The sequence below is a fragment of the Oppia nitens genome, unplaced genomic scaffold, assembly GCF_028296485.1.
Source record: "Oppia nitens isolate AA-2021 unplaced genomic scaffold, nextdenovo-longstitch-racon4-pilon3 scaffold13_pilon_pilon_pilon, whole genome shotgun sequence".
Taxonomy (NCBI): Eukaryota; Metazoa; Arthropoda; class Arachnida; order Sarcoptiformes; family Oppiidae; genus Oppia; species Oppia nitens.
In genome coordinates, this window is record NW_026533192.1 from 1,959,840 (window position 1) to 1,982,738 (window position 22,899).

Here is a 22,899-nt window from a genome sequence, read left to right on the forward strand (position 1 = left end):
TTTTAAATTATAAAACAATTATAATATGATATATTATTTTTAAACTTAGTATAAGTTATTTTGCAGTCAAAACTTAATAATAGTATTATTTCTATAATTAATTTGCCGGTAATTAAAAAATATCAATAATTGTTTTGAACTATTATTATCTAATATAAAACTTGATTAATAAAAATTATAAGATATAATTTTTATTACAGTATTTAAGTTAAAATTTTATTATTAGAATTTCAAAAATGATTACAAAAATATATTTATTTTATCAATAATTAAATGGAAACATTAGTAACTAATTTATTAATATCTAAATTGTTTTTTAGTGATAAATCATTTTCTAATGATTTGCTATAATCAAAGGAAACTTTTATGCAAATTTTGTTTAGCTATTTATTATTTAAAAATATAGAAATATTTGGATATCAATTATAGTACAACTACTGGAAATCAATCAAATTATTATATATGAAATGATGCCTAAAATAGCTAATTATTGCGATCAAAGTTTAACAAATATATAATATATCATTAATAAAATTTCATTTACTGTAGTTGTTTTCAATGAGTTTGCATTATAATTAAATGTTTTTTATTTAGTATTGTTTTAATTATTTACTCTCAAGACTCAAGTATTTTGTGTTTGTTATTTATAGTGCCAACACTTTGTAATTTTTGAGTTTTAATTGTTAATATATTATTAAAAATTGTTAATTTACAATAATTATTGATATTATATTGTCAATATAATTTTATATTTATTTGTAGAAATGTAACTATTAATATATTATACATTGTTGATTGTAGACATTTTTGAAATATTAATGTAATTTTTAATTGTAATAAAATAAAATAAATATTTGGTTTCTAATATATGCTTTAAAATGTTATAAATTATAACTTACAATGAAAATGAATTTCGCAATTGATTTGTTTTTTGCATTTTTAGTATTTTTCACTTAATATAAAATGAGATCTCATTTCACTTTTGTTTTTTATGTTATCAAATAATGCATTATTTGATATCAAACTAATTTAATAATACTTTTATTTTTATTTGTTTGTTTGTCTTTAAATGGAAAGCAATTGTTTAATTGAATTAATACAATAAAACAAATTAGGTTTTTAATGTCAAACTATACTATTATCTTAATACTCATATACTTAAACTGTATTGAATTAAAAAGGTTATGACTTTTACAGACCTAACTATTTATATATTACTAATAAGTAATGTAATTAATAAAAATTGCAAAATAAATATTTATAATTTTGATAAAAAGTCGGAAAAAGATCTTTCAGGTCATGACTAGTGGACACAAAATCAAGTATAAGTAAAACAAAAATATAAGTTTTTAATTGAAATGTTATATTCTTATCATAAACAGACTATATTTTACTAATTGTTGACTTAAAGAAAATTAATTATTATTACTTTTACACAATTWATCATTAATAAAGTAAAACTCAAATAAAAATAAATTATAAAATGTTTTGCCATAAATATGCAGTATAATAATATTGTAAACTTTATTAATTTATGATATTACCCTCAATATTACAAAATAGATAATATAACTTATAATTAATATGTTGATTTTTTAGTCATAATAAAATTTATTGAATATATGTTATTATAATTTATAAAAATGTAAAAAAACATATTTAAAATTTTAATCTCAAGTTTAATATAGAACAGCATTTTCACAAAATTATTGAGATATTATTACAATTAATTTTTTTTATATAATTTTGAGACTCAGATCCTACTTTGGGAGAAATATAGTTTTAAATTTAAGTTTTAAGTTAAGAGACATAAAGTAAAATACTTGTTTTAATGTAATCATATTCAATACATTACTTAAAATAAAATATAATATTCGTGTATAATCATATAAACTAAAAATTATATACTTTATACATACTGTATATGTAAATATACTAAATTAATACTAACTTATAATATAATAATATAAAAATAACAGAAATGAATTAAACTTTTTTTTTATTATACAGTAGTAGTCATAACAATAGATAATGTATATTATATACTTATACATTGTATACTACTGTATAATACCATTTTTACTTTAATCACAAATAAAATCCAATTAATTGTCAATTAATTTATTTGCTATTATAGTATATAATACTGGTTTGAGTTCATTCCATGAGATTTTTATTGTATTTTCTATCAATTTATCAAAAAAATAATTATAAATCGATAGATTTTTTTCAGTGTTTTTAAAAGCAAATTGTCTGTAATCATGATTTATTTGGATCTAAATCAGATAAATGTTAATAAAATAATTATATTTAATTACAATAAATTATATTTGTAATCATTAAAAGTGATTATATATAAAGCATATAAATACTATACATTGATAGCTATTGTTAATTTTTTATGTATTGTTTACTCATTTAAAAAACAACAATTTTTACAGATTAAACAAATAATATAATAAATATTAACAAAAAACAGAGATGTGTAATATCTCAAAATCTATAAAAACATATTTAAATTTGTTTAATGGCAAAAATATACTAAATATTTAAAATAATAGATTTCTTTATCAATTATCTTAAAGTTTAAATTTAAATATTTTATAAAATAAAAGTGACTATGCTTTTGTAATATAATTATATTGCGGTCTACTATTTTTTAATTTATTTATATATAATAAATTATTGTTAAAATTTTTCTTACATTTGAAACATTAATGTACAATAATATTAATCTATTATATTATGTAATTAATACCAAATAATAATAATAACCGTAAGATTGATATTATAGTTAGCGTAAACGCGAGCTAATTATGTAAATTTATTATTGTTGTCTCTTAGGGGAAAAAATATAAAATATTGTTAAACTAAAGTAGATTTGAATTAAGATTAGTATATTTGATAAATATTTGATTTTGTTATCAATTAGTAATTTGAATGTTTTTAAGTAATACTGAAACAGTGGCGAATTGGCCTCTAATAGTGGCATTAGTGATGTTTGGATTAGCCATCAATGCCATGATTGCAATCATTATGAATCTCTTAAAAGAAGAGTTTGTCAAATCTTACGATAAGTGTCGTTCACATGAGGCTCAGTACAGATATTTAGTAAAACTGCGGATCAATCCATCAAATAAACACAACTTTGATATAAGAAAAGAAGTGCTAACACTCCGGACTCTTGACGACAAACCCAATAAAAATGGCGATTTGTGTGACACTTATTTAACCACTTTTTCTGTCAGACTGGTGTTATTTCCAGTGCTTCGGCGTCTTAAGTCTTGTAAACAATTTGAACTCAATGTACTTATCCATCGAAAAGATCCGATTAATAATTTTGGTTATATTGTAATAAATCATACGGCAATAAATGGCGATATCTTTATCTATGACATCAAGATTATCGATATTGACTACAAACGTGTCACCTATTATACAGATGTCAACCGTAATATTCAATCCATTTCTCAAACTAATACCACAACAACAGACAGTGAAAAATTTCAGCTAAAAACAACTCATTGGAAACGCGATGACGAAGACTGTCAACCATTTAAAGAGATTGAAATCAACGAACACTTAATACTTTATTACATGACATCCAATCTGTTATTCCTATTGATAGCACTTTGTATTCATTTTGAAGYCAAGTTTTGGTCGATAACTGTCTTATCATTTCAATTGCCATTATTTCCTATAGTAATTGTGCCGATTATACATCTATTGGTTGCAGTCTTTTATAGATATACTCTAAAAGTCTACTATTTTTGGTCATTTGGATCCAAATGGAGTAACCATTTGTGTACTATATTTCTCAGTATTTGCTTCTTCATTGGTATCGGTACTTCATTTGCAACAATTGGTCTAATGTTTTACAATATGTCTGATAATTGGATACTTCTGATGGCATTTATCATTCATACCGCACTTATTGTCTTATTTGTTGTGTTATCGTATATCACTAATACTCGACTATTCACAACATTTAGACAAATATCAAAATCAATGAACAGTAGTTTTCAATGATTTAATTTAATTTAATCTCTAATTTTATGTTGTGTTAAATATTTAATATATTAAATTCATTTGATTTATATTATTTGTTATTTTTTTCTTTAATAATTTTATTATTACTACAGTTCTACAAAAAACTTGATTAATATTCAACAAATAAGAGATTTTAAACTTTTAAACACTTTAACAAAAACTTTTAATTGGAATTGAGTTTTCGGTAATATTTGATAATATTTTGAATTTTTGATAAAAGTTTTACTATAAATGAGATTTATATAAAATTTGTTCAAAACTAATAGTATAAACTTATATTACGCTAAGTTATAAACTTTTATTTAAAAATATCAGATATATTGCTCTATGAGTTTATAATAATTATAGTTCATAATTATTATGAAAAATACTTTATTGTAATATAATATAATTAAACTTAAAAATACATTTATAGCAATTAATATACAGTTTTTAAATTTATGATAACGTGAATATTTTGTTACTGAGTTTAAATTATGATTTATWTTAGTTTAATTATTAGCACTAAAATCAAACTATAATATTAGTTGTAATATAAATTGTGGTTATTTAGTATATTTCTATATATGTGGCTAAWTTGTCATATTATATACAGTATATATAGTGTTAATTTAATTCTATACTTATTATAAAAATATGACAAATAATTACAAAGATTGCCACGAATTGAAATTCTTGGATAATCCTAATGAATGTGATATCACTTTCAAAATTGAAAACAAGACAATCGCTGCTAACAAATGGTTACTTAGATTGAGAAGCGATGTGTTTAACGCCATGTTTTCAGTTGAATTCACAGAATCTACTGAATCAGTGATTGACATCAAAGACATAAAATACAACACATTTAAAGCACTTCTCAAATATATTTATTGCAACCGAATTATACTTGAAAACGATTGCAATTGTCATCAAGTAATGGATCTATACATATGTGCCGACATATATCATATAAAGTCATTGATGGAAACACTGGAGAAAATGTTGATCCAAATGATCAACTTTGAGACCATTGAAGAGATCTACGAATTTGCCAAACAGTATAGCGTTGAGACTATGTTTGCAAAATTGAATTCTTTTCTTAACAATAATCTCGACTATTATATGACCAAAACTATCAGTGAATTGAAACGATTGGCGACATTGAGTGATGGATATCTGATGGAACTGTTGGTCGAGTGGAAGAATAATGAAATCTTAAGATTAGAAACCATATTATCTCAATTGGCCGCCAATTGTTATCAATGCAAAAACAGGATTACTTTCAATGCTAACAATAGATTTTGAATCTTAATTTATAATTCTCCTTAAGTTAACTTTAAAATTTAAATAAATTGTATATAAAAATAATGGTTTAGAAATTTATTTTGTTAAAAAATTGTATTTAAAGAGTATTATACAATCTGTAAATTTCATAACTTGGAAAACATATATTTCTTTTGTTGATATAACTAATATTAAATATTATAAATTAAATATATATTTAATATGATTAACATAAGTGAGTTTAAGTACTGTATTTATTATGAGATGAAATTCTAGTTTTTGACTAAACAACTGATTAAATGTGAAAATTTAAATTGTATTTTCAATTTGTACATATTTTTATAATAATTGTTAATTTTTTTTAAAAAATACAATTTATTTATAGTATTAATGATTATTAGTCGGTTTAATCCATTTTGATTGAAGTATGAGTTCAGTGGTCAGTCGTTTATCTGAATCACAACAAATGTTTTCAATCAAATTTTTAGCGCTTTCAGAGACATCAATATTTTCGGGATATCTAATGGTAAGACTTTCTTTAAGTGCTATCATTAAGTCATTTCTGTCTTCGCGATCGACGCCAAAGTCAGATGTAAGGAACGGTAACTCATTGAAGAGCATCTCATATAAAACTATACCTAAACTATAAATATCTGTTTTAAAGGCATCGTAATAAATAAACTTTGAGGACAGTATCTCCGGTGCCATATATATTTGTGAACCTATTGATGATCCATATTGTTATAAATATAAAGATAAAATGTTTATAATAACCTTTATGTGAAGTACACATGGCTTTATCGGGACTGCTATTATCTGTATTGTTGTTAACTATTTTAGCAAAACCAAAATCTATATACTTAATGACATTCATGTTCTCAGCACTGATACCAATAAGTAAATTGGCCGGTTTGATATCCCGGTGCACTACATTATTGCGGTGCAACCATTGCAAACCTTCAACCATTTGCTTGAAGTAATGTTGGGCTATCTGTTCATTGAATGGCTGTTTACGAGTAATCAACAATTGATTCATATCATTGCTTTCAAACCAACCCATTATGAGCCAAACCTCATTTGGTATGTCATCCGGATTATCGATAACTTTCAAAAATTTAATGACATTTTGGTGTTCAATAGGTGTTAAATGTTGGACTACTTCGAGCTCCTGTTTTAATGTATTTTTATTGCACTTGTCTTTATGTGTCACTTTAATGGCCACTTTCTCTGAGTTAAATGTGCCGTAATATACATCAGCATAACCTCCCTGTCCAACATGACTAATAAATTTGATATCCAATTTGGATGCACTTTCAATGGCTTTTTTATCTACCAAATAATGATTGTATTTAGCCATAGCTTTAAATGACATATCTATTTACTGTTATGATTGTAAATTACATTTTAATTAGTTTGTATCTAATTGTTAGTATAGTAATTAGCGAATTTAAATTATTCAAAATGATTTATTCACTCGTGATTAATAATAATAATAAATTTTAATTATATTATTATAAATGATTGACGAGTTATACAAATATTAGAAATAATTGACAAATTTATCTCTTGACTGAAACATTAAAAATATATGAAAATAATTGAATATTTTGTATATATTTTATTAACGGTCGAAGTTTATTACTTCTTAATATAAATTCAATAATAGTTTATATGATAATAAAATAATAATTTTAAAACTAGTAATTAATTGTCTTTTATTATAATGAAATGTTTAGTGATTATAATAACTGCCATAATATGTGAAGAAATATCTGCCACTTCTACTAATTCATCAATAGTTTCAACAGTTTTACCTACCAGTGCCAGAGTCTGGTATTTTAGGGGTCCATTTAAGAACAATTGGTATAATTTAATACTATATATATTGTGTCTAATCATTGGTCTGCTGTTACTCTTGTGTTGCATTTGTGTCATATGTTTTCTTTGTTGTCGCAAACGCCGGAGTGAGTCGTTAAATGTGACGCCGTCTGAGTTGATAGCAGTGGGCGCCACACCATCTGACTTGAAGGCGGCAGAAATAACACCTTCGGTACTGAAAACTTCGGGGGCGACGTACTCACAAATGGCCAAATTGGGTGCCACACCATCACAATTGGTTGAGGTCGGAGCTGACAAACAAACTTTACAGAAATTAGGTGCAACTCAAAGCCAACTGTCTCACGTCGGCTTCTCTGACAAAAAGACACCTCCGGTACAGTTTTGTTATATTTTTATAGAAATATTATATATATATAATTTACACTAATATTTTAATTTTAATTAAATAGCAATTGGTATCAACTAAAGAAAAGGATGATAAGGCCGTTACTTCAAAGGTTAATAAGATTTCAGTAAAAGACAATCTAAAGTCTAAGGTTATGCCAAACAAAAGTAATGAAAAGTCCAAAGAAAGTTCAAAAATTAGACAAAATATTCAATTATTTGCCGAAAAAGTCAAAACCAGATCAAAAGCCAAGTCGACGACAGCCGCGACTGGTGTGGAGTCAACCAAACCTGTGCTCAATGCAGGTATATCTACAGTCTCTACCTCTCCCGACAAAAAGGCGGCTGCACTTAAAGCTACCGATGACTCTATGTCCTTATCTATGGGACCCACCAGTAAAATGTAGAAAACTACTGTAATTTTACTTAATTTTTTTCTTTATATGTTATTATATTTATATTTAATATAAAATTTATATTTTTAACAAAAAAAGTTAAATAATATTTTTTAATTTGTTTTTTGGTTAATTTTTTTTTATAATTTTGTTATGAAACATAAATAGCAATTAAGAAATGTTTTCAGATTTAGTGATATGTATAATATTGTACGATATATTTTTAAATAACTGTTTTATTTATAAGTATTTATAAATGCAATATTTTTAATATGATTTTTTATAGACAATCACTATAATAAAAAATGTAATATTTATTTTTTATAAAATAGATTTGCATTGTATTATCTAAATACTTGATTAAATATTATAAAAAATAATATAGTATAATTAAATAAATTCTAAATAACTTATTATTTAAATTCCAAAAAAAAATTAAATCCGAATATCTATTGATTAGTTACAATAAATAAAATATTTTTTAAATAAACAAACAAAAATAGTTTTGATCATTGAGTTAGAAAGCTTTAATTATATTTAATAATTGTTTTTATGTTGATTTTTATAGAATTAAAAAATAAGTAATCATTGGAAATATTTGGATTTAGATTTTAATCATTTATTAATAGTTGTTATATTTATTTATATTTATTAATATAATTTATTAATAGTATTTATGTTATATTGTACCGTAATGTTAAACTGTTAATAAGCAACTAATATAAAAATGTTTGTAATATTTATTTAGTTTAATGATAATTCATGATAGCTCTAAATTGCACTCTAAGTAAAGTTTAATATCATGTAATATTTTTGTTAAGTTATATGGCATTGAACTTGAAAATTTAATATATTGAAATAATAAATAAAATAAACTTATTTGGTAACAAAAAATTAAATAATATTCTGTAAAACAAATACATCAATTTTATTACATTAAGCTATACTGATATCTATATATTATATAAGTTTATAGTAAAATATTAGTAAATCATTTAAAATTCATTTTTGTTTGTAACTTTCAATTTTTTAATAATGTCTAAATTTTTTATAAATATTTATTTAAATTTTGTTATTTTGTTATTAATTGTATATTTAAAAAATAAATTCATTTATACATTGAGTGGATACTATGGGTCTGAATTGTTGCCCAAGGATTACAACCGTAACAGTGCGCCAAAAGTTAATGGCAGTGCAGTTGAGGTTAATGTCTCAATAATTGTGTTAACTATAACTCCCGATGCCGACTCAAAAATGGTTATTTATGCTAATTTAGTATTAATTAATATATAGCTAACATATTCTTATTAATATTTAACAGGAGTTTGATGTCGATATGTTTTATCATCTTTATTGGAAAGACTATAGACTACAACCGGTTCCCGATTCAGATAAACTTATTCTGGATTATGAATGGAAAAGCCGTTTGTGGATTCCCGACACATATTTCAGAAACGCTATCAACGGAGGAATGGCTAATGATGTCATATCTCCGAGTGTTTACTTTATTATTAATAATACATACGACGTGTTTATGGCGGCCAGACTTCGGGTCAAATTTAGCTGTGATATGAAGTTTGAAAAATATCCTTTCGATAAACAAAAGTGTTTTATTAATGTTACCACTTGTATGCTATTATATATATATATATGTTTTATTACCAAATGTCATACAAAATAATAATATTAATGTAATAATGATTTGTCTTAAGTATCGCAAAATATAAATACCGTGCGTTTGAATTGGCACTCCTTCCGGATGACATCCAATGTGGATCAGCCGGAGTTCTTCATTAAATTTCACTCTATAAATAGCTGTCTTAAAGATTATCAGAATTTAGGTATTCAGATATCAATTATTATAATAAATAATATGATTTACAGATAATATACTTAAAAATAAAATATTTTCATTTGTTTTGTTAATTAAAGGTATCCATTCATGTCTGTATGCAATGATACAAATGAACCGAAATGTTGGCAATTATCTTATTAAACGTTTTGTGCCATCATTTCTAATAGTTATTATGTCATTCATTGGCTTCTGGATACCGCCGCACATAACACCGGCTCGTATATCGTTAATAGTGACATCACTTTTAGCATTAATAGCACAACAAATTCAGGCTGAGCTCAATGTGTCATATATTTATGCACTCGAGGTTTGGACCATAATGTGTATCGTCTATGTCTTCGCCACTTTGATTGAATACGCTTTGGCCATATCGTGGACACAAAGTCTTGACACCAATAATATCAATAAAAAACAGTCGTTTAAAACTAACTGTACTATTGATGTCATATCAAGATTTATATTTCCTTTTTGTTACATTTTATCTATCATTTCATTCACTGTTATCTATTATATTCTCGATTGATTTTATTTAATGTGTGATAATTTAAATAAAATATATAATTTAGAGAATATTTATTAATAATTATAACATATTTATTAATAATTATAACATATTTATTAATAATTATAGCATATTTTTAATAAATTTTTAAAATCTAATTTATTCAATATTAAAACATAATTCTACTTTCTATTTATAATCAAAAATTTTTATATTATTTTTTAAATATTACTATATTAAGTATATATAGGATTTTAAGTAAAATATACTAAATTATAATTTATCAATTACTTTTTATAATAATATTTAGTAAATATTAAAATTATTTATTAAATTAGAAAAACAATATTTATTAGTAWAATGTTTAAAATTTAAAAAAAAAATATTAAAATTAACTATTACAATAATTTAAACATAATACAATAACAAAAAATTTGATTGTATTTTTATAAACATATCAATTAATATAAATTTATATACTTAAAAATTTTTAAATCCTATGTTTAATTGTTTACTACCGTATTGTTTATTATTTGAAGATTTGTTTGGAATATAAATGAATTTCAATTAAATAATAAGATTATAAATTTTAAAATAGTCTAATTACCGGTAATTGCAATACAATAATTTATGGTAATATTTATCTTTAAATAATAAATTTCAATCGTATATATAGCAAAAAATGAACACAACATTATTTACAAATTAAAATAACTTTTAAAAACACTATTTGTTAAATGGTATCTATGTTTGAATCGCCTAAATCATCAGCAATAGAGCTATTATTTTCAATTTCGTTGAACGGAATCAAAAGTGGCGGCAAATTTGCATTTGTGTCCATTGGTTGAGATGTTTGTCCATTTATGTCATCATTGTTAGCATCTAATAGGACGGGTGGTTCAGACACCGATTTCGAAATTATTTCACTTTTGGATACCTTTTTAGGTATTTTTATTTTCTTTAACTTATTGGGAGACAATTGTATATTAAGTATCGGTTGTGCGGTTGGTTTGAACAATGAAATAGTTCTGGATATCGAAGAAGATGACACTAAAACTGAGAGACAATCTTTGATTGTGTGATATATAATATTTTTAATCTGCAGTTTGTCTTCGTGGTTGTTGTGGCGTTTGGATAGCTTACGAAATTCTTGAGTTAGTGACACACAATGTCCAACATTTTCGGGGGACACGAACTCACCGGCGACTTTGATACACGAGTGTATGTTTTGGACCTGATGTGGTGCTCCCGCCGGCACTAAGATACCATCACCTAAACACTGGGCAATAGCCATACCTCTAACTCCATATTCTTGTTCAAGTCTTGTGCGAAGTGTTTCATCCAAATACCAACTTTGATCATGAATTGGATCCGTAGTTATTTCATTACTCTTCATATTCCTCTCTTTTGCAACTTTTCTAATGAATTCTCTGATTTTGTTGGCATCTTCTGCACGCCATATATGCCAAATGGCACCCACTTTGAGATCATTTGTCAACATTCTATCCATCATTTGTTGATCGCACCCGCCTTTAACTAACGCATCATTTTGAGCATTAATATGACTTTCAAGAAGTACGCCATTTTTATGAGCGATTCCAACATAAACCATAACATTGACGGCATCACTCATGTCTAAGTGTAAGTTTGTTGATCCCTTGTCGGTATGCATTACCGATCCATACGCACAGTACATCTTTGGTCCTAAATCGGGTCGAACAAAGAAATTGGGCAAACGTGAAGCCAAATTTCGGGGACCATCATATCGGGTGTATTCATTCATTGGCAACGCTTCCATGAGATTATCGTACCAAATGGGAAGCTTATCGCGAAACTCTGCGTCCGGCGGCCAGTCTTTCAGCTTAAGTATCATTTCTTGACCAGTATTTTGATCGAGCAATCGTTTGGTCACATCTTCAAAACCGTCCCAAAAAACACTAATCGATGTCTTAGGCATTATGTGACCGTTTAGGCAATTAACTAAACGACTCTGTTGTTTACCATAATTTTTGTTAAATGATTCGGGTGACCATAAATCTTGTTTCAGTAATGTATGGACGCCTTGCATCATAACAGGCTATCAAAAAATAACAATAAAAATAATTAGCTGTAATATTATAAAAATAATTACCGGTAGTAATAATACTTACATAACCCTTAAGCCAAAAAACTTGAAATAAATCAATATTTTGTTTACATTTGGGATCTGTTAAAACTAATAATTTCTCGTCAAAAAACCATTGTTGCGGTACATTTGAATATTGACTCTTGAGATTGACATCACTATAGATATGTTTAATATCCATATTAAGATTGTCATCGAGTTGTCTACACTCACAAATGCCTTTTATCTTATGTTCGTTACGTATCTCATGCGATAAGTTATCGATGAAATCAAATACAGCTTTAGTGATGAATAGCGCCAAATGAAGATCTTTGATGTCATGCTTTTCCTTATGTTTATCCTTATGACATAAAAGCCATCCAAACTCGTCGTGATTTAGTCGTGACTTCTTCTCATTTGTCATCGACTGCTGACTTCGGTAAACATAGCAATCAACACAAACAGCGAGACCACAGTTGGGACAGACATAGTGTGTGTTGAAAATAGTTGTCTCACAGATATCACACAACTCTCTAATACCTTTCACGGGTTTCTTCCAAGTAATCGCTTCAAAGTCTCGTCTCAGATCTTTTTCGTCGTTATAAATCCGACAAAACTGTTGACTCACAAAACCCAATAGATATTTGGCGTGATTTTTATCGATAATTATTTTCTTGACATTTTCTTCTGGAAGCCATACTCTGCAGTCACCAATTGATGCATTTGACTCTTCAGCAAAACCATATACTTTCATCTGTCCGTTCTCTTTGATTAAAGTTCTGTATTGATAGAAACGACACGTCTGTGTCACACGTTTTTTGTCGATACAATCCATACAACACGTAATCTGTTGATCGGGAAAGTCGTGAACAAATTGATTACACGGTCTGTCCTGTATTAAAGCAACGCCTTCTTTGAATGGATTAAACTTCTGATCAATAAAATCAAGAAAAGACTTTTGTTGGCCTAACTTCTTAACGATTACCACTTTATTGGGTTTATGTCTCTTAATTTTTCGCTCTTTGGTCTCATGTTTCTCACTTATTGTCTTTATTTGCTGATTGCTTTCAATGACATTAGTTGTTACTTCTGTAGTTATTTGATTATCATTACTTGGATTATCATTAGTAATGTTGATGTCTGTGGTCTTTTGGTCAGACAGTTGTGTTTCATTTGTAACCTCTTTGTCTGTCACAATCATATCAGTAGTTTCCGACAAAATGTATGCATTCAATGATTGGTCATCACAGAGATCAGTGTTGGTGGTCATCACTTGTTGTATGGTCTGATTGGTGGTCACGTCGTGTTCAATATAGCCGGAGCTCCACATCTGTAATACTTTATTTCGGGCGCTAACTGTATATAACATTATTAATATTAATATTTAAAAAACAATTACAAAGTCTTATCTATTGTTAATATCAACAAATAGTCAAAACATTTATCACAAAATCATTGGATCAGTTGCGGTGACAAACCTTTAGTATCATTCATTGTCTGTAATATAACTATAATATATATGATATATATATAACTACTGTATAATTAACATAAATTTAAAGCAAATCAACGAAACCAATGGTTAAGCCATGCAATGCATGCAATCATTAATCAAACTTAAGATTAAATTAAGGATTCAATTAACTAAATCATATCATTATTATTATTATTATTATTATTATTACTAACGAAATGTTTGCGACAATTGTTTTGTATAAATAGTCAAATGTGTTGACAAAACTAGAGTCACATTCAAATTGATGTGAAACTGTAGGGACCGTACAGTCATTGTAAATGAAAATATGATATGTAATGTATTAAAAATAAATTATTGTATAAATTTATTAAACATTTGTAATAATAAATATTAATTCCGGTAAATATCGACTTAAAAATTATATTTATTTTACTTTTTAATTATCGAAATTTTTATACATTGAAAACATTATAAAATAATTGAATGGATTTTTATTATTAAATTTATCTATCTTATTTATTAAACTATTTATTACAAAATTTTTAAATCAACATGTGATTGAAATTATTTAGCCATTGATATTATAGGTAATTAATTTATACCATAAAAGATATAACCGGTAATTATTTAAGAAATTGCACGCCATATAAGGCAACTATAGTTTCAAAATTTCATTTTAAAAATGTAAAAATTAAATTATCATAAAATACATTAAAATGAATAAAATAATTTCATATACGATAACGTAATTAAAAAATATTTTTGTGAATTTATGAAACCTAATAATTGGTGCACTGTTTTTGATATTAATTATCAATATTATTATTAAATTATTGATATGTTTTAATATATTAGTTATAAGATTATGTCTTAACCTATATTTGTTTGACCGAAAGTCTTGTGAAAGTCAAGTGTCCACTGATAGACAGCACATCTCGAAGAACAGAATTTGTTGTCAAATAAGTGAAAAGTCGATACTTTTTGGTTACAATTATTTACAAAACAACACTCAATGTCATCACTTTGTTCTTCATTTGCTATAATTTGGTCAACTCTTGTATTGGCACTGAGATTGTCCTTAATTTCTATCATTTCATTGGTTATCTGTTTGTCAATCACTTTATTGGCAGATTTACTATCATTATTATCATTTGATATCACTTTTGAGGACACTTCGGGAGCGCCGTTATTACTATAATAATTAGCCGAAAATCGATGTTTTCGTAATTTTCTTAAAATTTCTGACTTTGTCTCTTCATTTGGTTCATGCAATGAATGATTTATATTTTGGTCAACAATTGATTTGTTTTTAATTTTGGTTAATTCGTGTGAATCATCTGTTTTTGTTAAATGTCTTGAATTGTTATTTGACAGCACTTTCAATGAATTGTTGTCTTTTATCGGTGAATCACATATCGACCGCCGGTTCAGTCGATTATGACTTGATTTATGAGTACTCTTCATTTGTTGGTCGACAACATCGGGTGATTCACTGTCCACTAAACTCGATGTCCAATTGGACATCACTTTAGATCTGGCGCTCACTAACAGACAAATACAAGAGTTGTATTAATAAATAAATTATATTTAATATATGATATAATAATTTGTATAAAACAATAACACCTTTAAATGATAATTCAATTATTTCACTCATTTATTGTCAATTGATTGACAAAACTTTTTAATTTATTTGATATTATTTTTGATATTATTTTTGATAATATTTTTGATATTTGTTAGTCAAATGAAATAATCATTAAAATGAATACTTATTGAGAAAAAACTATTGATTATTACAATCAAGTAATGCATTCAAAGTAAAAGGCATTCAAGTCTTCCACAGGTTTTTCGTGTAAACAATCAATCGATTGATTCATTAATTCATTCATTTTTATACTAAAATTATTTAATTAATTCAAAATACTTACTAAAATGTATTATAATTGCGATTATTTACAATCAATTGTTAAATCAATTAATATATTAATAGCAATGCAATAGTAATGTGTATAACAATTGACTCAATAACTGGCATAACATAGACATCAAGTGATAGTCGATTCAAACATCAAATTGTTGTATATTTTGGAGGGAATTGACAACTGTTTAAACTTTGTGTACATAAGCTATGATACGCCTGTCTATTGAATATCAGGTTATTGACTGTTATTATTATATAAATAGTTTCATATTTTATACATTTAAATGTATTTTTCTAAATAATTGTCAATTTTTTCAATTAAAGCATTTTTATATTTTCTAATTGAATGTAATTTTTATATCTTTTAATAATAATTTTACAATCAATAATATTTTACTGTATTGTACTTAAATAATACATTAACTTTTTTACACATTAACCTAATATTGCCTTTAATTAATTAAATGATTTAATTAAATGATTACAACCATGGTAAAAATATTTTTAAATTAAAAAACATTATTTTTTAATAAATAACGAATAACTGATATGATATATGATACTTACATTTAGTTTTAATAACTTTTATAAAAAAAAATTATATAATGTTATGTTATTTCCTCTAACTTTTTGAACTAATAATTTAATTTTGTAAATAATTTAAATAACTATATTTTATATTAAACTATTGATATTACTATATGATTATACAGTATATCATATTATATATGATTCATATTGAAAATTGAAAGAGTTTTGGTTTCTAAAAATATTTTTCAATGTATTGTCTAATAATTTAATATAAGCACAAAATCATTTACAAACAAACAAAAAATTAGTACATTTTATTATATGATTGTTTCATCATATAATAAATAGTATAAAAGCAATCGTATAATAAAATGTATTAATTTTTTGTTTGTTTGTAAATGATTTTGTGCTTATATTTAAATCACTATTCATTTAAAACTTATAATAATAGATATAATCAATGAAAATGGTTTTATTGAGACTGTATTATGTGATCGAACTGATTGTATATTTAAAAACCCCAAACAGTTAAACCCATAGCTTTGAAAATATAATATAAATATTTAATTAAATCAATAGTTTAAATCTTTTTATAAATAATAAATTTAATATTAAAAATAATAGCAATAAATGTTGAATTTTAAACATTTATAAGACTATCGGTTAACTCTTAAACGGTTTGGTTTTTAAACATTGTCTGAGACTCTCAGTTAAAGTCAATAGTTTTTAAGCTCTAGTCTTGACTTTTATGATGACTGTTGTGAAGTCACGTTCACAATGTTTTCATAGATTTGAGGGACCGTTGTTTGAGTGATCAAAAGTTTTATACTATTATACATCAATTGACTATAATATAAAGTTTATGTCATTTTTCAATTAATTTAATATTAATTATTTCAATGATTTATTATACATAAAATCAAAAAAATATAATTTACATAATCTTTACACTATATTTTATTAATATTTAATACTATATATAAATAATTATAGTATTTGATATACTTTATTTTTTATAATGTATTTTTGTGTTTAATCAGTATTTAAATGTACCGGTAATTTATAATTAAAAATCAAAATAATTCAATACAATAAAGCTAATTTTATAAAAAGCAATTAAAATTTTAAAGTTTCATTGAAACCCCATTTGATATTTTAATTATCATATCATTTAAGTTTTGTTATTTGATAATCAATTGAATCCCTTAATAATCACATTTAATATTGAGATTATTAAGATCGGGATAAAACTGCGGCACATATCCGGGTCGGAACAGTGTCCACACTTGACCAGCTCGTGAGCCAGCGCTACCTCCACCAGCACTCGGTGTGATTTGATAGCCGAGAGCGGCCAGTTTGTTAAGGACCCGAACTGGCGCGTCGTCCACTTTGATGACCATTGCTTTGGCGTTTGGATCAAACTTGACTTTCTTGTCATCGATCACTTCAATCCTTTGTTTTTCTCTCTCAACTATTTTCTCCATTTTTTCTCTCAATTTATCTGTTTTTTCCGGATTCTTGTCTTTCATTTCCTTCAGTTTTGATTCATATTTTGCTTTAATTTTATCACTTTTGTCACTCTTGTATTTCTCCTTTTAAATAACACATAACTAATTAATATCATTCAAAAAATAAGTTTTCTTAAGTTTTGCAGATATGAGTCATACTTACAGCACTTTCCTTTGATTTGTGGCGGCGTTTAGACGAAATGGTCAGATATTTGGTTGAATCAGAGATATCGGAAATCTGTTGATGAAGTGCTGAGTCCTCTGTCGATATACAAGTTGGTCCGTATAACACATCTTCGGCCGTCACCAACACAAATGACATGTTGTCTAACGAGAAGATAACAAGAATTACAGAAAATGGATACAAGAAATGATTTTGAGAAGTGATGGCAAAGTTATGTCAACTTTTGTATAAAAATATTGTAAATATCCGTCACTTTTATGTATATTATATTATGATATATTGAGTGACACTCCTATATGTTTGTATAGTTGTGTCGACACTTGTTATATAAAAAGTAAATGTAATATCAATTTAAATGTTTATTATATTAACTACTTTCACATAAAACATTGAAATCAATGGTTAATGACTCACAAACTTGTTATTAATATACAATTGAAAACCTGCTAAACAAGTATTACTGTTAACGCACGCAAACATTTATCATTGATTTTTGTCGCGTTTTTTACAAATTTTGCGCTAAATTTGACAATAAAATTAAAAAATTATCAAATAATTGATTTTCATTTTATTGCATATCATAATAATTAGAAATATTTAATAAAAAATTAAAGTGTATATAAAATTATAAAGATTATATAAATGGGTTACATTTTATAATAATTGTTAAATAATTTTGAAGGCTATTTTAATATAAAGCAAAAAATTGGGAAATATCCCAATATATTTAATTTTATCATAATTTTAAACATTATATTACAGCATTTATACAGCTATAGCTATATTATGATGAATCATATTTTTAAAGGTTATGCTTATCTAATCTAAATAATTGTCTAACGATATATATATATATATATATATATATATAATATTATAATTTTATTGTCGAAATTGTTAACTTTGAATATTATTATTTTATACAAAATTGAAATTACAAAATGAGTAATTATCTAATTTGACTAATTATTTATTTTAAATTTAATTACTTAATTTACACAATTGTTTGTAAATTAATGCAATTATTAATTGTTATTTGAGTTAACAAATGAAAGATTTCTCATTTCTTTGCCATCGGTGTTGGTCTCAATTCTTGTGATTGTTTTGGTGCTATTAATAGTTTAATACAATAAAAATATTAATAAAATTGATTATTCAATATTTTATATACAGGTATTAAATATCTATTGATAAAAATGCTTTTTTGTTGAATAATTATCATATAATTAAATTTATTTTAAATATCATAAAACTATTTCTATAATTTATCATTTTAATTGACATAAATTTATATAAATATTTTTATCTTATTGTCAATTTAATTATATAATACTGTATTTACTCAACAAAATAGTTTCAAAACTGAATATATGTTAATACTTTGCGAGAGAGAAATATTTTTGATTTTTGYCAAATATATTGCCTTCTTGTATAGTTTGCGGTAAATTGACATTCAATGTCTCGGGTAATAAAGTACTGATTACACTGAATATAATTGAAAGTAATCCCATTATGAATAATGATACCCAAATCGGTGCCTATGAATTACACAGTATAATAAAATATGAATATTAAATAATTAAAGATAATATACAGCATATTGTTTGAAAATATGATTTAGCTATAAAAGTTACCAGATATATGACGTGTGGTATAATAAATGTGGCCAATGATGAGATCATGGAGCCTACGCCCAGTCCCTGATTCCTAATGGCCGTGGGGTACATTTCAGCCCCCTGTTGGTAAACTACCATAAAACATAAGGTACTACAAAATTTACCAATCATTGCCATAATTGTGGTAAATGTTGAATACTCGGGCGGAAACAGCGATGGCACACACAATGATATACCGCATAGAAATAAAAACATTGAGAAAGTCCAGCGACGGCCTAATCGGGTTTCAATTGCGAACCAACCGACCAGATAGGCCGGGAACTCAACGACAGACAACAGGAAAAAATTAAGAAACTCATTGCCGGAAAAATTATATAAATTAAGTTGAATTCCGTAATAGACTGCCGCACAACAAACCCAATTACTCGTCAATATAAATATGTTTCTTCTGAGACCCGGATTCCTCATGAATACCATTATAGCGTTGTCTACCTTTTCGCTCTCATCTGAAGTCAAAGATTTGCTGACACTTTTCAATTTTGATATTAATTGTTGTGGTTGTGGTTTGCCATTAAGTTTTGCCATTTCCAGTAATTGTTTCTCTGCCTCTTCGTATTTATTATTAACTATTAGCCATCGCGGAGACTCCGGTAGTATTCTGTATTTATATATAAAGGCATTAGTTTTATATCTATTGATTAAAAATATTGTCTAAGTTTTATTACTTCCAGTAAAGAAAAAATATGATAATAGTTGCCGAAGAAATCATATTCAATAGCACCCAATCTCGGGTCAGATAAGCTATCAGTGCTAATAGACATTGACCTCCAACCCATGCTAAACATGCAACTGAATTCATGATAGTGCGAGCGCGCGGACCCACCGATTCAATAACTGTTTCAATTTTATACATTAAATTTTAATATATTATAATATTATCAATTAACTTACGTATAATAAATGGCAATTGATAAAATGATGGCAATAATAGTCCATTAATAGCACGAAATATAAGAAAACTTGTGGTATCTCTAAGAATAGTTGGACTCATTGTTGATATAATGCAAACAAAAACAGTCACCTGAAAGGTCTTTCTTCTTCCTATTCTATTAATTACAAAAAAAACTTTCATTTTTTTGTTAACAATTAATATTAAAAATATTAGAGTAACTTATCGGACAGCCATCCAAAAAATGGAGTTCCAATTATTGTACCGATACTTCCAATACTTAGTGCCAAATTGACATATTGACTTCTATCACATACTAGATCTAACTATTGATTTATTTAATTAAATAATTAACAATTTTAAATTTAAAAATATTTTTTTAAACAATTATTTAGTAAAATAAATCATTTTTTATATTTTCTGATTATATTCCTTTACATTAATTGTAAAAATATGAAAAATTAAATAAAATAGTAAATATTAAGTTAATAATCATATAATATTTAATACATACGGCAGTAGCGGCAGTGGCGTCATAATTGGTGGTGTCGTATACCCAGCCATTAGTACACGATTTGATCGGTAGTTCAGTTAAATTCATGTGTTGTTTATATATTGAAATATTGGCCACATTTGCCAAATAGTCGTAATCAATATCATACATATTACACGAGTCATGCTTTTTAACTCCATAACTGTCCACTACTAACGGACTAACTAATGATATTTGTTCATCAATTGTTAAATTAATAAATTGCCACACTTTGCACAAGTGTTTAGGTGTTGATACCTATTAATTATAATTATTAATTAATTTTTAAATATCATATTAATAGCTAAACCCTAAGTTAACGTACCATAAAAAGAGTTGTCATACAATAGAGTGGTAATAAAATAGCGGCCGCTATCAGGTATAACAATACAACTCTTTTTTGATAATAACCAAAATCTCCCACTTCTTCTAAAATATCTTCAAAATTCATGTCTTAAAACTTTGTTATTATAATTAAAAAAAAGTTAAGAAACTTTATCTCAATAAAATTATTAAAATGATGATTATCAAATTGTTACTATACTTTTTTATATTTTACTTTTATTTCATAAATACAAATTTATTGATATTATAGTTTACTGTATTATTTGATGAGGAAGTCTAAACAAATTGAGTTAAAAACCAAATCATAAATTAATTTAACATTAAATATTTATGGCAGATATTTATTTGATTAAAACTTGTCATACAAAATACAATCTCTAAAATGTTATCAAGGTCTGTTAATTGATGAATTATTTACAATTTAAAACATTAAATCAAGCGATAAACTATTATAAATTTATAGATATAAACTATATTCATAATAACAATGCATGATTTTATATTTTATAAATTATAATAATAAAATAAAAATTGTTTGTTTAATATATGCTGTGTTTGTTTTTTAATGATTTTGTTTTGTAATTCAAATTTTAATTTAACATAATGATTAAAACTAACTTGGTGCTATATAAATTTTCAAACGTTACTAAAATAAAAAAATTACAAAAATTTTCCAAATAATATTTTTTAAATTAGAAAACTTTAATCTTTCTAAATAAAAAAAGTGTAACATATTTATAAATTAAATAAACACTATAAACATATGTAAACTTTAATCATTTTTATCAAATTATTTTATTGAATAATTTATGTTTATAATATTTTTTATTTATTTAATTTTGTTTTAATCAATAAAATATATAAACAAATTTAATTGTCTGAAGGACTTTTATCAACTTTTTTCAAAAATATTAATCCATTAATTAAAATAATAATATTAATTAAATTTTTTTGTAAACAAATAATTAAATAAAAATGATTGACTTATTTTTCTAAGTAATTAAACAAATTTTATAAAAAAATAAATATTAATTTGTCTAAAATGTACAATTTCCGCAACTATTATGAAAACAATAAAACTAATAAAACTACAGTAAGATTACACATAACTATTATTTTTTGAAAAAGTAATTACTTAATAATTTTGGTTTCGCTGAATGATTTCAATTAAATTATTGTTATTAATGTATTATTGTTATAATTAAAATATTTGAGTTTTAAAAATTATGTTAATAGTAAAATTAGAGCGATAATTTACATATTGTACAAATTAAAATATTTGTTAAATAACATTAATTAAAATTTATTATTTTTAAATATTTCACAACAACATTATTATACAATATCTTTATATAAATACAAATTTTCAAATAATTTATGTAAGATTTAAATTTATCTACTATTTTATAATTATAGCACAATTTATAGGATTATTATT

At 25.0% G+C, this 22,899-nt stretch overlaps 8 protein-coding genes across 10 annotated transcripts; 3 read left to right on the plus strand and 5 right to left on the minus strand.

The window, feature by feature from the left end:
• Nucleotides 1-4,686: 4,686 nt before the first annotated feature.
• On the plus strand, nt 4,687-5,337 carry LOC128960412 (uncharacterized). Its single transcript, XM_054306487.1, has one exon. The coding sequence runs from the start codon at nt 4,687-4,689 to the stop codon at nt 5,335-5,337; it is 651 nt and encodes a 216-aa protein (XP_054162462.1).
• Nucleotides 5,338-5,703: 366 nt separating this feature from the next.
• Nucleotides 5,704-6,716, minus strand: LOC128960422 (serine/threonine-protein kinase atg1-like). Its single transcript, XM_054306498.1, has 2 exons — nt 6,091-6,716; nt 5,704-6,038 (listed from the first exon to the last, which is right to left on the minus strand). Exons 1-2 carry the CDS (start codon nt 6,686-6,688, stop codon nt 5,704-5,706), a joined length of 933 nt encoding a protein of 310 aa, XP_054162473.1. The 5' UTR covers nt 6,689-6,716.
• A 323-nt stretch (nt 6,717-7,039) lies between these two features.
• LOC128960431 (uncharacterized) lies at nt 7,040-7,946 on the plus strand. Its single transcript, XM_054306509.1, has 2 exons — nt 7,040-7,528; nt 7,605-7,946. Exons 1-2 carry the CDS (start codon nt 7,040-7,042, stop codon nt 7,944-7,946), a joined length of 831 nt encoding a protein of 276 aa, XP_054162484.1.
• A 1,158-nt stretch (nt 7,947-9,104) lies between these two features.
• Nucleotides 9,105-10,312, plus strand: LOC128960437 (glycine receptor subunit alpha-2-like). Its single transcript, XM_054306523.1, has 4 exons — nt 9,105-9,191; nt 9,256-9,562; nt 9,647-9,775; nt 9,867-10,312. The coding sequence occupies exons 1-4, from the start codon at nt 9,189-9,191 to the stop codon at nt 10,310-10,312; spliced, it is 885 nt and encodes a 294-aa protein (XP_054162498.1). The 5' UTR covers nt 9,105-9,188.
• Nucleotides 10,313-10,962: 650 nt separating this feature from the next.
• On the minus strand, nt 10,963-13,923 carry LOC128958268 (lysine-specific demethylase 3A-like). The gene is made up of 3 exons (XM_054304088.1): nt 13,874-13,923; nt 12,442-13,751; nt 10,963-12,368 (listed from the first exon to the last, which is right to left on the minus strand). The coding sequence occupies exons 1-3, from the start codon at nt 13,887-13,889 to the stop codon at nt 11,025-11,027; spliced, it is 2,670 nt and encodes an 889-aa protein (XP_054160063.1). The 5' UTR covers nt 13,890-13,923; the 3' UTR covers nt 10,963-11,024.
• A 759-nt stretch (nt 13,924-14,682) lies between these two features.
• Nucleotides 14,683-15,920, minus strand: LOC128958817 (uncharacterized). 3 transcript variants are annotated; one of them, XM_054304772.1, is made up of 2 exons: nt 15,804-15,920; nt 14,683-15,416 (listed from the first exon to the last, which is right to left on the minus strand). In XM_054304772.1, coding segments are annotated over exons 1-2 (675 nt in total). In that variant the 5' UTR covers nt 15,805-15,920; the 3' UTR covers nt 14,683-14,742. The 3 variants fall into 3 exon arrangements, with proteins under 3 accessions (XP_054160747.1, XP_054160741.1, XP_054160732.1); XM_054304766.1 differs by lacking the exon at nt 15,804-15,920 and adding an exon at nt 15,673-15,729; XM_054304757.1 differs by lacking the exon at nt 15,804-15,920 and adding an exon at nt 15,499-15,563.
• A 1,368-nt stretch (nt 15,921-17,288) lies between these two features.
• On the minus strand, nt 17,289-18,371 carry LOC128958458 (uncharacterized). Its single transcript, XM_054304319.1, has 2 exons — nt 17,999-18,371; nt 17,289-17,919 (listed from the first exon to the last, which is right to left on the minus strand). The coding sequence occupies exons 1-2, from the start codon at nt 18,155-18,157 to the stop codon at nt 17,533-17,535; spliced, it is 546 nt and encodes a 181-aa protein (XP_054160294.1). The 5' UTR covers nt 18,158-18,371; the 3' UTR covers nt 17,289-17,532.
• Nucleotides 18,372-19,044: 673 nt separating this feature from the next.
• LOC128960446 (carcinine transporter-like) lies at nt 19,045-21,567 on the minus strand. The gene is made up of 8 exons (XM_054306534.1): nt 21,442-21,567; nt 21,099-21,374; nt 20,807-20,910; nt 20,587-20,741; nt 20,361-20,529; nt 19,654-20,293; nt 19,400-19,557; nt 19,045-19,129 (listed from the first exon to the last, which is right to left on the minus strand). The coding sequence occupies exons 1-8, from the start codon at nt 21,565-21,567 to the stop codon at nt 19,045-19,047; spliced, it is 1,713 nt and encodes a 570-aa protein (XP_054162509.1).
• Nucleotides 21,568-22,899: the final 1,332 nt, after the last annotated feature.